At 51.7% G+C, this 13,043-nt stretch overlaps 2 protein-coding genes across 2 annotated transcripts; both read right to left on the minus strand.

Moving 5' to 3' along the window:
• Positions 1-1,097: 1,097 nt before the first annotated feature.
• LAGE3 (L antigen family member 3) lies at positions 1,098-2,651 on the minus strand. Its single transcript, XM_019719152.2, has 3 exons — positions 2,320-2,651; positions 1,870-1,998; positions 1,098-1,636 (listed from the first exon to the last, which is right to left on the minus strand). Exons 1-3 carry the CDS (start codon positions 2,508-2,510, stop codon positions 1,522-1,524), a joined length of 435 nt encoding a protein of 144 aa, XP_019574711.1. The 5' UTR covers positions 2,511-2,651; the 3' UTR covers positions 1,098-1,521.
• Positions 2,652-11,298: 8,647 nt separating this feature from the next.
• UBL4A (ubiquitin like 4A) lies at positions 11,299-12,465 on the minus strand. Its single transcript, XM_019719171.2, has 4 exons — positions 12,308-12,465; positions 12,020-12,125; positions 11,597-11,814; positions 11,299-11,483 (listed from the first exon to the last, which is right to left on the minus strand). The coding sequence occupies exons 1-4, from the start codon at positions 12,353-12,355 to the stop codon at positions 11,373-11,375; spliced, it is 483 nt and encodes a 160-aa protein (XP_019574730.1). The 5' UTR covers positions 12,356-12,465; the 3' UTR covers positions 11,299-11,372.
• Between the last annotated feature and the right edge of the window lie 578 nt (positions 12,466-13,043).

Consider the following 13,043-nt stretch of genomic DNA (forward strand, 5'->3'; position numbering starts at 1 on the left):
TCAGACTCTAAAGGATCCGACTGTTTCCAGCATCCAGAACAAAGCTCAAAACATATGTCTAGGCCTACAAAGATATCCAGCCCCCAAGGGAAAATCATGTCTGGCATCCAATCTAAAATTACCAGGCATGCAAAGAAGCAGGGGAATCCAACTCCATAACGAGAAAATATACTAACCAATAAAAAGCATCCAAATTGAAAAGGAAGTAAAATTGCCTTTATTCTGAGAAAACATGATCATCTTAGAGAAAATCTGACAGCACTTAAAGAGGAGCTGCTAGAATAAGTGAGTTTAGCAAGCAATGCAATGTATTTTATAGGGAGCTCATTCCTGCCAACGAAAGGCTTAACCAATTGTCCCAGCACTTTTCTTCACTGACCTGACACACTGCCAGTCAGCCCACAAAGCTCTGACTCTAGTATATCTGGGTTGTTTGCTCTTCTCATGCAAACTACGTTTTTAAAAATGTTTGCCAAGGAGACCCAGCAGTGGCAAGGAAGTGGGAAACCAGCATTCTGGTGGGAGGGTATATTTTCTGGAGAGCAATTCTGCACTGTAGATTGACAGCTTTAAAAAATAAATCATAAATATTTAACACAGTAAGTCTACCTCTTGGAATCTATCTTATGGAAACAATCATTCATGCAAAGATTTATATACAAGAATTCCATTGACTCATCCATTACCTATAATAGGACAAAAAAATTGAAAATACAGTTTCCCTGAAAATAAGACCTAGCCGGACAATCAGCTCTACTGTGTCCCCTGGAGCAAAAATTAACACAAGACCCTGTCTTATAGTAAAATAAGACCAGGTCTTTAATATAATAATATAATATAACATAATATAAAGACAGGGTCTTATTTTACTATAAGACCGGGTCTTATATTATAAGACCCGGTCTTATATTAATTTTTGCTCCAAAAGACACATCAGAGCTGATTGTCCGGCTAGGTCTTATTTTCGGGGAAACACGGTAATTTAAATAGCCAATAATTACATTATAATGTATCTTTTATGCCTCCATTCAATAATGCTTTTGAAGAATTTTTAGTGGAAATGTTCATGTTAGATTAAAAATATCAGTAAAAATGCAAAATATTATACATTATATATTATTGTTATACATTTACTATATAAAATACAGGTTTAAAACTAAGGAAAGATTCCAAAATGTTGACAGTAGTTAATACTGAATGACAGGCCCCATCTTCCATTTCCTAAATTGTCTTCAGTTACCTGGTAGTGCTTGAATATCTGAATCCCAGACCTCTCCTCCAACCCTGGGACAAAGGCAAGACTATTAGGTGCTGTAGTTTAAAAGAAAATCAGACATGGAATAGTAGCTCAGTTGTTGTCTGCAGTAAGGACCAAACAAATGAAGTGAACCCCCAGTGTCCAAGGGCCGGTACAGGCAAAAGATTTAGGGCTCCATAATAAAGTGGCAACTACTGCAATAATCACTGTCGTAGGAAGGATCCAGTGCCTAGGATGGGACACAAGGTTTTCCTAGCTCAGGCTTAGCGGGAAAGAGGGGGCCCAAAGCGCTGCATGGTCCGCATCACCAGGGAAAGCTGGTCAAGAAAGTTGATGATGGACATTCGGAGGAGGCGAGAATCATCAGCTCTCCAGCGGCTAAATGTGAGGAAAAAAGAAAATCAAGTTAGAGGTGGTGACGCCTCCCCATCCTTGCTCTGCCCCTCAGGCATCTGAAACCTTTGCCGTCTCCATTACGATATCTCCCCCTTAGACTGCACCAAGTCCCTCCCCTAGACCTAACCCTTGAGTGTCTCCACCTCTCCAATAAAGCGCCTCTCGGTAGAGACTGGCCCTGCCACCCTCCACCTCCTGTCCCTCCTAGAGCTTACACCGCTAGGACGCTGCCGCTCACTGTGAACTCCTTCCGAACCGCCCCTGGGTGGGGTTCCGCATCTGGGGCCAGAGACCCACAGGCGATGTCAGCCTCCAAGGGGGACGGGAAAGGCACACTGAGGGCGCTGGAAATTGTGTCAAGGCACCATCCACACAGACTTTGTGCCTCGGGTACCTTCTCTGGCCACCTTGACTAGTCTCACTCCTTACAGGACTCACTCCCAGACCACCCCTGGCCCTAATCCCCGCCCCCAGCCACCCCGTTCCCCACCTGCTCTCATTTCTTCTCCTCCTCCAGACTCCTCCTGGCCTGTACACCCCCAAGCTGCCCCTGGTTCCTTCTGTTCCCCTTTCCACACCCGACGCGTCCGTCCCTCTGCACCCAACGCCCCCCTCCCCGCAGACAGCCCCCAGCGTATTCCCCGTTGTCCCTTCGGGTAGGATACAATATATGTAGTGGGTTTCCCGGTCTTCTGGCCGTGGACGCTGCATCTCCGCCCGGCTCTGGGCCATGCTGTGCTCGCAGGACACGAGGAGCTCCGCCAGACGCTGGGGCCGCCGTGCTCGCACTGCCCGGGCCTCCCGGGCCTCCCGGGCCTTCCGCTCCGGTGCAGCCTGCGTCTGCTGCCCGCTGCATGGCCACGGCGCTCCGCCTTCGACCCCGCCCTCGCCCTCGGAGAGCTGGTCTAACCGACAGAGTGCGCTCTCCGCGGGAGGCTGAGGAACTGCCGCTCCTTTCCGAAGCTCTGCCCCTTCGCACTGACTCCGACCAGAGGCCGGCCGCCACCGGGCCCTAGTAAGGACTCCGGGTGTGTGGTGAGTTCCCGCCAAACCTGCCCGGCAGCCCGTGGGCCCCGGGAGACCCTGTGGTGGCCTAGACAATGAGCCCTCCCTCATGAAGCTCTGCCCCTAAGAGCAACATGTGGCCCCCAGTGTGCCCGCCTAACCCGTCCTGCCTTAGCCCCCTCCACCTACCTCGTGTGAAGCACCAGACAGGTGGTTGCTTTCCCGCCCTGTCACTTCCTTGGGCCCAATGTCCCCAAGAGATGTGGCTCAACGTACTTGCAGTGATTTGTGGAGGGAGGTGAAGTCGGGTAACCCACAAGGGATGGTGTTCTGCATCCCACCCCCATTGCCAATGTAGATGGGGAAACCAAAGGGGGCTTTAAAGGGGACGACGGCCCAATCATATCTGCATTTTTAGAAACGAAGTGGGCGGTGTGAAGGTCAAGCCTGACAGCAGGGAGACCCAAACAGAGGCAAGGAAGGAAACAATAGGGACCTGAGATAAAGTAGTGGCAGTGCTAACAGGGCTAATGTCATCTGTGAAAAATCAGGATGCAAAACCAAAATCACTAAAATCCCAATTTAGTAAATTACCATATACATGCACTGAAACTTAGAACAATACACCAAAATGTAAATACTCATTACCACTGTGTGATGGCACACTGGATTATAACTGCCTTTTTGTGTTTGTCCGCAAATTTTTGACGATGACCTTATATGACATTTTAAATCAAAAACAAGTTCTTAAAGTGACATGAAATTTCTGACAGTGATTGTCATGGTAGTTTTCTATTTTCCTCTTTTGTAATCATAAGGAAGGACATAAAGCTGAGCTATATCACCAAATCCTGTTGGAGCTCCCCCTCAAAACAGCCCCTCATCAGTCCACTTTCTCTACTGCTCCATTGCTAGTCTCCAGTGGGAGCCACCATCTCTCCCTGAACAGCTTCCTGTCTGGTTTCCTTCTACACTTGCTGCTCTAGAGCCTGTTCTCCACACAGAAGAATCAGGTCTTAATTTTTAGTATAAATCACATCATATCACATCCCTGCTTAAAATCCTAAAACGATTTCCCATTGCCCTTGGAATCAAATCTAAACTCTTTACTGTAGCTTATGTCAACTGATGGTTGTTGGTGCCAATTCAATATTACCTGGAATCCCCAGTTTGGGATGCAGTGAAGGACAATTTATTCAGCACAAAAAGCTTAATTGTGCCACAGCCCAGCTGTGAGAATGTTCAATAGTGTTACAGCTCAATTATGAGAGAACACAACTGTGGAACAGCATGCCTGTGAGGTGGCTCTGGGGCAAATCAGCCCCAGGGTGAGGGCCCTCTAAGGCTAGACAGCTCTGCTCTGCTCCACTCCATTCTGCTCCACTCTGCCCTGTTCTGCTCCACTTGCTCTTCTCCGCTCTGGTCCACTGAGACTTCTTGTGTATTTGGTCTTCAGTGTTTCAGCTCCAGCCTGGGAAACACACTCCAGTCTTCGGTGTAAAGGGAAAGTGTACTCTCCAAGACAGAAGTTAAGTCTTGCCCCTGGTCCCTGATTGGTCCATCCTCATGCAAATGACACTCCAAGTTCTTACAGTTTGATTGGTCCAAAAAGCACTGTCCTGATTGGTTAGAATGGAGCTTCTCTGATTGGTGGGTGAAGATGCTGATGAGGGTGTAATTACACAGCTCTGGTTGGATGGGGAAAGTTTCAGTCTTATTCGTTGAAATAGGATTCCAGGAACTACTTTATAAGGGTTGGCCCAGACGGCAGGAACACACTACAGGCAGGCAGTTCACTGTGTAGGCTTCTCCTGAAGCAGGGCTTGCATGAAAGGCCCCTGTTTAGAAACAGCTGCTAGGCTCTGTTTGATTTTTTGTTTGTTTTTGTTTTTGTTGTTGTTGTTTTTTGAACCCAGTAATCCACTAAGATCCCTTCTTAGTAGGTATCTTGTTAGGATCCACACTTGTAAAAGCCCTGGGTGACCTGGCTGCCACCTCCTCCACACTCTACCCTCACCTGCCTGCTTCCTCATTCTCTGCAACCTCTGGGGGTTTTCTGTACTCCTGACCAGAGGTGACCCACCCCCAGTCCTTTGCACTTACTCTTCTGTTTGGAAGACTATCCCCAAACTTTCCCATGGCTGGCTCTTTTTTTGTCATTAGGATCTTGGCTCCAATGTCACCTCTGAGAGGACCTCTGGGTCACCAGTCTAACATACTACCCCCAGGCATGCTTCATCACATTTGCCCACTTTAATTTGCTGCATAGCATTTCTAATAATCTGAAATTATAACCTTGTTTTGTTCACTTCTATATTGTTGATATACCATCTCTAGTACCTTTATTTTTTTTGTTCAGTGCAGTTTATGCAATAGGTGGTTTGTTGCCTGTTGAATAAAAGAGTATTACTAAGTACAAAACTCGATCACTGTCATGGACCCAGCAATCTGCAGGTAGAAAGTTACTTCACAAATAGGAAACAACATATGTACAATGTTGCTCCTTATAACCTAATCAGTAACAGAAAGTTATTGGATACAATGTACATGTCCACCAGCAGGGAATTGGTGAAATAAACTACAGCACCTTCATGCAACAGTCCTAAGCAGCAATAAAAAAAAAAGAATGAAAAAGTGAAATGATTTGCAGGATACATTATTATGTGAAAAAAGCAGAGTGCAAAGGATACACACACTCATGGACACCACGCACTCTCAGACACACATACTCATTGGGAAAAAGACACAAGAAGGAGATACCCCAAACTAATGAAAATGGTCACCTGGAGGAGGTTGACATGGGTATAGCATTTCTTGGAATATACCTTTTTGTGTAGTTTTGACTTTGAACCATGTAATATTTTACATGTCCAAAAATACATTTGAAAGAGTGGAAAAGATCAAATGCTAAAATTTAATAAAATCAAAAACAAATGAGGCTAAGTGAATATCCAATTTATAACAAAACCATACAGAGAAAATAATTCAGGTGCCTTTTAAACTCAGCAGTCTGACTGTACTCCCTTCACAGGATGTATTCTAAGGACAAAAGTCACTGGCCTTACTCTTAAGATGTTTGTTGTTGGCAACGGTAGTGATGATGTGACTCTGAAACTATTTTGGGTGTACTTTAAGACAGACTCTATCTGGTAGAGCAAATGAGTAAATATATCTATGTTGTCGGGAATGAGAATTCTCACTGTGGAATAAGGGAAGGTGACAAAGAACTGTGACACTGGATTGAAATTGGGGATTGCAGTATGAACTCTTAAAAATATATTTCCTAGTTTTGTCCACTGAAAGAGTCTAGAAGCAATGACACCCTGAGAGCAATGAGCACACCCTGCACCCAGACCTTGTGTCCACGACGACATTCTCCACTAAAAGGAACCAGACCTCCTCGGAGAAATGGCTGATTCCAGGGCTGGGACAGGAAAAAAACACAAGATGAGCCTGAAGTACATTACTCTTAGGAGTTGCTCATGTGGTTAAGGCAACCTGCACCTTGACCACGTGATCAAATTGAGCCTTCTCAACAGTGGGATGGCCTGACCAGAAAGTAAGGAAGTGCTTTAAAAACAAAAGGTCATGAGGCGTGTCAAAGGGACATAGTTGTCAACCAGGAAGAACCAAAGCTAGAACAATTTGAGCATCCAAAAGGATATTAAACCTATTGGAGAGGAGTATGACTGGAAGGGGGCACCAGGGAAGGTGCTGCAGTGCTGGCAATATTCTGTATTTCAATCTGGAGAGGATAGATACGTAGGAGTATTCACTTTAAAAATCCATCAATCTGTAAAGTGATGATTTATGCACATTACTGTACGCATGCTATAGTCCAATAAAAACTGCCCCCTAAAATGACACTCTTGGATTCTAAGTTGTTGAATAATAATAATAATAAAATGCATCCACGGTGATAACTTTGATAACTGGGCAAAGAGAGCAGGGAAAAAGGAGAAATGCCAACTAATAATTGTAGAAAAAAAGAATCAGAAAACCATCATTTGCAGCCACCAATGCAATTTATTCAGGGAAGAATCATCCTTGGATGGTGAAACCATTAGATAAAGGCTGTTGGGGAAGAGAATATTCACAGGGCCTCAAGGTATCACCCTAGATATTACTTGTGCATTAGGAAGGGAAAAATGCAACTTTGCCACCGAGAGACCTGGCAGCCTCCTCCTTGACCATGTGATCAAACTAACAAAGCCCCCCTAAGAGTGGGACAGCCTGACCCCGTGCCTCCTGATGGTGGGTGGGGGGGAGGGAAAGACACAGCACACCCTTGGCAGTGCTCTAGTCAAAACGCTTAAGCGGAATCTAATGAGGAAGGAATCAGGCAAATCCAGACTCTGGAACATTCTACAAGGCAACAGCTCTGGACTGTTCCAAAAATATTGTTCCCTGATTGCCTATGGAGAAGGGAGAGTTGGGAGAGGCAAAGGTAGCTTCCTGCTTCCTGTCATTAAAAGCCTGGCTGAGTGACGTTGCCATTCATCCAGGCAGGCTAATGTGGGTGCCAAGATGAAGGGAACTGTGTCTTCCAGTCCCGGTGTTGCTAGCATTTGGGACATGACAGGCACTCAGTGGACGTGTGCTAAAAGCATGAATGAGATGTCTGCAGGAGAGCCAGGAGCTGTCTCAGAATCACACCACAGACGCGGGAGTGAAGGTGGACAAGCTCCCCTGAGAGAAGAGAAGGACTCCAGGGACAGATAACTGTGCAGACAGAGTCCCAGAGAGCAGTTTCCAGGCTCTCGGCCTCACTGGGAAGGTGCTGGCTCGGGTAGTAGGTGGCCGTCAGCTGTGGCCAGTTAGCCATTAACCACTGATATAGCTGCCGGGGCTACATTGGTTGGTTGGCTGGCTGGCAGGCAGGCAGAGAAGTAGACAGTAGGTTGCAGATCATGTGGATCCTACTTCATGTGCTTTGCTCAGCCGCCAGTGAGACTGGGGTGCAGGAAGACCCCTTGTTGGGGTACTGGCGGATGTTTGCTCCCTGTGTCTCCAACCCAGCTGCCAGAGGGAATATAGTGGTATGACTCCCCTATCTATGGCTCCGTGGGTGTTCCATTTTGGCCTCACCATATCCTGCGTTCTGGTGCGGGGAGTGGGACCAGAGTCCCTGCATGACAGCCCTGGAGCCCCCCAACATTAAGAGGTGATGTATGTGTGTATATGGGGTTGGACAGGGGAAGAACCAGCAAAGGAGCCAGAGAAGGAAGGAGCAATGAAGTGGAAGAAAAAGCAGGAGAGTGAGTACAGAAGACAGCGAGGGATGAGGAATGCCAGAGTCATTTGTTTACCCCAAGAGGGTGGGAAGGGGGTCAATTTCCCAGGAGCTCAGGGAGGCCGCTCTAGCTGGGCCCTGGAGGTGGACAGTTCCATTGTCTCTCCTGCAAGCTTTTCAGAGCTCGTAGTCTGAGCCTGGCCACAGCTGTTGCATCTTTTTCAGGAGTGCCTGGCCTGGCTAAGCAGTGCCCCTGCTGAACCTATAGGAGCTGGCAAGGCCTGGTTTTGGCCAGGGGTGCATGGGAGGCCTGAAAGGTGCCAGCAAATTGTGGGCACAGCTAACCTGTCACCTGGGCACTTCCAACTGAACAAGCCCACCGCAAAGCAAATGCTGCTGTCCTCTGCATCTGCCCCTCCTCCCTGAGCCTTTGGGAAATGGCACCACAAGCATCTCAGTCCAGGTGCCAGACCATTTCTGTCTGAGAGGCCACCACTTCTCCTGTCTTCTAGTGTCATCATGATCACAACAGAGCCTGCAAGCTGCACCATGTCCCTGGGGGGCAAGGACTGCTCAAGGCCCCTCCTCGAGGCAATGGGTGTCAGGGCCCCACAGTGGGCAGAGGACAGGGAGGCACCCCCTCCTGGGTGGCCACTTGGTACAAGGGGCCTGCAGAAAAACATTCTGCTGCCTGTTGCAGGATGTTAGCATTTGGAGCCTGCAGGTATACATGGGGCCATCTCCAGACTCCAGAGGCTAAGGCGGAGTGCAGCCTGTGGTTGCTGCATCCTCACGGGGAGTCCCTCGTCTCCTGTCATGATGGCACAGGGCCTGGACCAGAGCCTCCTGGCCCCGAACCCCTGGGGCCTCCTCCCATCTCTCACTCCTGCAGCTTTTCCTCCCTCTCCTGCCTTCCCTTCCCCACCTGCCTGTCCCTGCTGTGCCATACACAAGCTTCTGAATTGACAGTTCCCCCGTCACCATCACCGCCTCCTCCCCTCCCCTTGCAACTGCTTCTGGCCCACAACATCACCAGCCAACTTGTTACTAACGCAGAGGAGGCTCCGTTCTGCTCTCACTTTGCCTCTTGGCAGCACTGGACAGCTTCCCGTGTGGAGGGCATTCTTGGCTTCTGACTCTGAGCTCTCCCCATGGCCTTTCATCTGAGGGGTTCCTGGCCTCTACTGCATCTTCAGTTGATCCCCAAGGCCTGGTCCTCCCCTCTCTTTTCATGCCCCATGCTCTGGGAAGCCACCTCATCTGTCGTCACAGCTTCTAGGATGTCCTGTCTACAGATAACTCCCCACCATCGTTGTAGAAGGCTGTAGAGGGCTCTGGCATCAGACTGGGCCTGGGTCCCAGGCAGCGCTTCCTTCAGCAGGGCTCCCATCATACATCCTAAAGACTCCACTCGTGTCTCCCCTCTCAGTTCCTGACCCCATGCCCAACTGCCCAGCAGATGGCTCCTAACTACCAGATGATTCTGCCACCCCCAAGCCGGGAGCCACTCGCCCAAGGGACTCAACAGCGACCATCTCTAGGGTCTGTCTGAAATGTTCATCTGCATGTGTCACTCCCCTGCAGCGGACAGTTGCTGTTTGGGGCCACTGTACAGCTCTCCCCAAGAACCTGGCTTTTGTTGCGAATGACCCTCTCCCTCCCACAACCCATTTATGTCCAGGGCGCTGGCATCCCACCACCCAGCTCACGACGGCCAAAATGATTGGAGGCACGACCCAGTTCTGACCAATGAGAGGACAGCATTTATTTGCTGGAGGTGGGAAAGAAGCTACACTACAGGGTGCGAAGGTGCTCCTTGTTGGAAGGTGCTCCTTGCTGGCTGTGAATGAGGGATTCGGTGGAAGCGGCAGGCAGCCATCTTTTGATCCTGAGGCGGCGGCCTGGGATGAAGCAGACACTGCAGAGTGCAGAGGGGAGGTAGGAAGAAACTGGGTATTTGGTAAAATTGTTCATCTGCTGCCAATACCCCTGGACTTCTCAGTTTTGTAAACCGGTAAGTTTCCTTTATTGTTTAAACCAATTTCCTTTATGGTTAAACCAGTTATTGGAAACCAAAAGCAGCCTAGCCAACAGTTCTTTTTGGATCAAAGTCTCACATTCACCTTTAGTGCTATTTAAAATTTCAACATAAACTTCCTGACTCAATATAAATCAGAGCATTGGCAAGTCTGTCACATGAGCTGCCAGACGACACAGGCTCCTAAGCTGGCCCTGCTGTTTGTTCCCAGCTCTCAGGTGGGGCCAGGGGCTTCTGTCTGCTCTTCAAAGCCTTCATCCATTGGGCCTCTGTCTGTCTTCCCAGCCCAGGGACCCAGCGTTTGCCCCACGAGGCCCAGGTAGGAGGGCCTCACGCAGGGAGGGTGGTGAGGCTGGAGTGTCCTCCTGTGCACGTGGCTTCCTTCCAGCCTTGGCTGCCCTGGGTGCCCCCTTCCAAGGAGCAGGTGCTTGGATGATGTCTAGTGCCCACACCAGGCAGGGTGGGATGACCAGTGTCACTAGCCTCTGCTTCTGCCCCCTCCCTGGTATCCCAAGGTTTCTTCTCAGGCAGTGAGGGGCGTGCAAGGTGAAAAGTTCCTGTGCACACTCGTGGCCAGGGAGGGTCCGCTTCCACACTGGGGGTGAGTGCATGGTGTTGGGGCCTGGCTCTGGCACTTCACCCACCATCCCTAAGAAGCAAGAACTACCCGCGTCCAGAGGGAGAGAAGCAGAGGGGGTACCCAGGGAAGAGCTGTGACAGGAAGGGCCAGGACCCCCCTCTCTGGGCCACAGTGGCCACTGATTGGCTTTTGGCCTCAGTTTGTTTAGAGAACACAAAGGGGAGTACTGCTGCAGACCTCCGCCCCCCAGGGCTGGGGTAAGGATGAAGGAAATTGAATGAGGTTTAAGGAGTGTCCCTCACTGGGCAGAGTCAATGATTGGGGATGCACGTGGCACAGGGACTTGCCTGAGGTCACACCACAGAGCTGGGCGACGTTCATCCCCGACTCCCCAACCTGCTTTTCCCACGTCGAGTGCACACGGGCTGCAGCAGCTGAGGTGCCCAGGGCTGGCTGTCACTTGGCTTCCTGCCAATGCTGGACCTGCCAGAGGTCTGGAAAGGAGTCACTTGAGGGTTTATTCTCAGTGGGCTTAACACGAAATGTCAAAGCCCATCCCTCGGAACCTTCCGAACAGCCCCTCTCTCCTCATCCTGAGGCACTTCTAGAAGCTGGATGGACTTGGATTCTGGCTCCCCCACTTCACTGCCAGGAACCTCGGCTGTCTCACCTTCTGTGCGAGGTGCGGGAGCAAACCCAGGTCGAGTGCTTTGAGTGGTGCCTGGCACCTAAAAAGAGCTGGGTACAGGTACCTGGTTACCTGCCAGCTATTATTATTATGAGCCAAATTGCAACATGAGAACACATTTAATGCTACATGCAGCTTGCAGCCTGGCTGGGCTCATCCCATACTCCATGAATCCTATTTGGAGAACCCCTTCTCCACAGCTTCAGTGACTTCGGGGTGCAGGAAGCGGCTAGCTAAACGTTCGATGTCATCCAGGGTCAGGCGGCTGAGGGACCTCTCATAATCCTGAGGAGAGAAGGCCCGAGGATTCAGGGATTGCCAGTGGGGGCACACAAGGGCAGAGGCCGGGGCTGGGAGCAGCTGGGGCAGGAGGGACCCGCTCAGGCTAGCCTTCTCACCCTCTGTAGTTGATCCAGGACTCTGCTGGCATCTGCAGCACTGAAGTGGCGGGCCAAAACTTTGGCAATCAGCTGCCAGGCCGGTGGACGCGGGGGTGGGGCCTCGGTCAGTCTGCGGGCGGCGGCACTTTCTTCCAGTAACACCTTCTCCAGAGGTTTGACCACTAGGTTGAGCTTGGAATTGGGCCCAATGCTGTAATCGGAGAGTCTTTTCCCATCTGCCAAAAAGAGATGGATGAAGTCGTTACCCACAGCGGTGGGGGTGGACTCAGAGAGCTGCGGCATCTGGCTCAGGAGGTTCTGCCACCGACCGGACGGTCAAGGCGCCGCCACCCCATCCATCACACTGCACCCTGGCTCGGCCTGGACACCCGGTCCGCCGACCTCCTGCGGGGCTCCCTGGGCATTTCCTCTCCCCGTTACCTGCCAGGGCCTTGCCCTTGAACAGCAGCCGCTGCTGGCGCACCGGGATGTTCAGCTTCTCTGAGACCACATGTTTCAGCGTGGACACCAGCTCGTCTTCCGACACCTGGCCAGGCCGAGGGTGGGAGCGGCGGTTGAGCCCGCGGCCCCCGCTAAGGACAGCTCTCTCGGCCTCCCCGGCGCGGCTGGCCCGCCCGCCCCATCCCCGCCCTCGGCCCGGCCCAGCGCCCGGTGGGGGGAGGGGGGAGTGCGCTGGCCGGACCAGCGGCGGAGACCCGGCGACGCTACCTGCAGGCTGCACTCGCGGCCCTGGAGTGCCTTCACCGTTAGCTGCATGGCGGCCGCGGCGTCCACTCCCGCGGGCGTGCACCCCAACAGTCCCCGCCGCCGCCCCGGGCGCGCGCCGGAACAGCCCGCCGCCGCCGGAAGCAGCGAGAGGGGCGCGCCCAGCGCTCTGGCTCCGCCTCCGCCCCGCCCCTTCCCTGTCACCCTCGCTGTCCCGCCTCGCACCCGCACCGGGACACCCCAGGCTGACAGGTCCCCGCTGGCGACCGTGCAGGAGGGCTCGCCAGGACGGGTAGGAGGACTGAGCTGGGCCAAGTGGGCTTAGTCTGGGAGCCGCTCGCCCGCCTGGGGCCTGGCCCGCCCTGAGTTCCCAGCCTGTTAGTGGAGCAGATCTGTGCAGTTGCCAAGTCACCGTCTCCCTGGAGTCAACAAAGGGCCCCGCCCTGCCACGCTTGCCCCACTCACTGCCCAGGGGCCTTCTGCCCCCTCCTTTCTAGTCTGGGGGCGGAAAGCCAACTGAGCTTGGGAACAGGCAGGGGAGGAAGGCCTCTGCCCTCATTCTCCCACCGCTCATTCTAGAACAGAGAGGCCCACCTCTCACAGAGAGGGGATGGAGGGGAAGGAGGACTGAGAGAGAAAGTCTGTGCATAAGTCACCGTGGCACCCAAGCCAGTCCTCCACCCTGGCCCACACCTACCCAGTCACACCCTTCGGACCCCCACCACCAGGCCCCAAAGGG

The sequence above is a fragment of the Rhinolophus sinicus genome, chromosome X, assembly GCF_036562045.2.
Source record: "Rhinolophus sinicus isolate RSC01 chromosome X, ASM3656204v1, whole genome shotgun sequence".
NCBI lineage: Eukaryota > Metazoa > Chordata > Mammalia > Chiroptera > Rhinolophidae > Rhinolophus > Rhinolophus sinicus.

Bases quoted from the DNA above. Each gene is read 5' to 3' on its own strand.
- UBL4A (XM_019719171.2), bottom strand. From the start codon at position 12,355: ATGCAGCTAACGGTGAAGGCACTCCAGGGCCGCGAGTGCAGCCTGCAG. The intron at 12,126-12,307 runs GTAGCGTCGCCG...CGGCCTGGCCAG, and splicing joins GCCGCGAGTGCAGCCTGCAG to GTGTCGGAAGACGAGCTGGT. The intron at 11,484-11,596 runs GTGAGAAGGCTA...TTCTCTCCTCAG, and splicing joins TCCTGGATCAACTACAGAGG to GATTATGAGAGGTCCCTCAG.
- LAGE3 (XM_019719152.2), bottom strand. From the start codon at position 2,510: ATGCAGCGGGCAGCAGACGCAGGCTGCACCGGAGCGGAAGGCCCGGGA. The intron at 1,999-2,319 runs GTATCCTACCCG...CACAATTTCCAG, and splicing joins GGAAACCCACTACATATATT to CGCCCTCAGTGTGCCTTTCC. The intron at 1,637-1,869 runs GTAAGCTCTAGG...CCTCACATTTAG, and splicing joins AGCGGCAGCGTCCTAGCGGT to CCGCTGGAGAGCTGATGATT.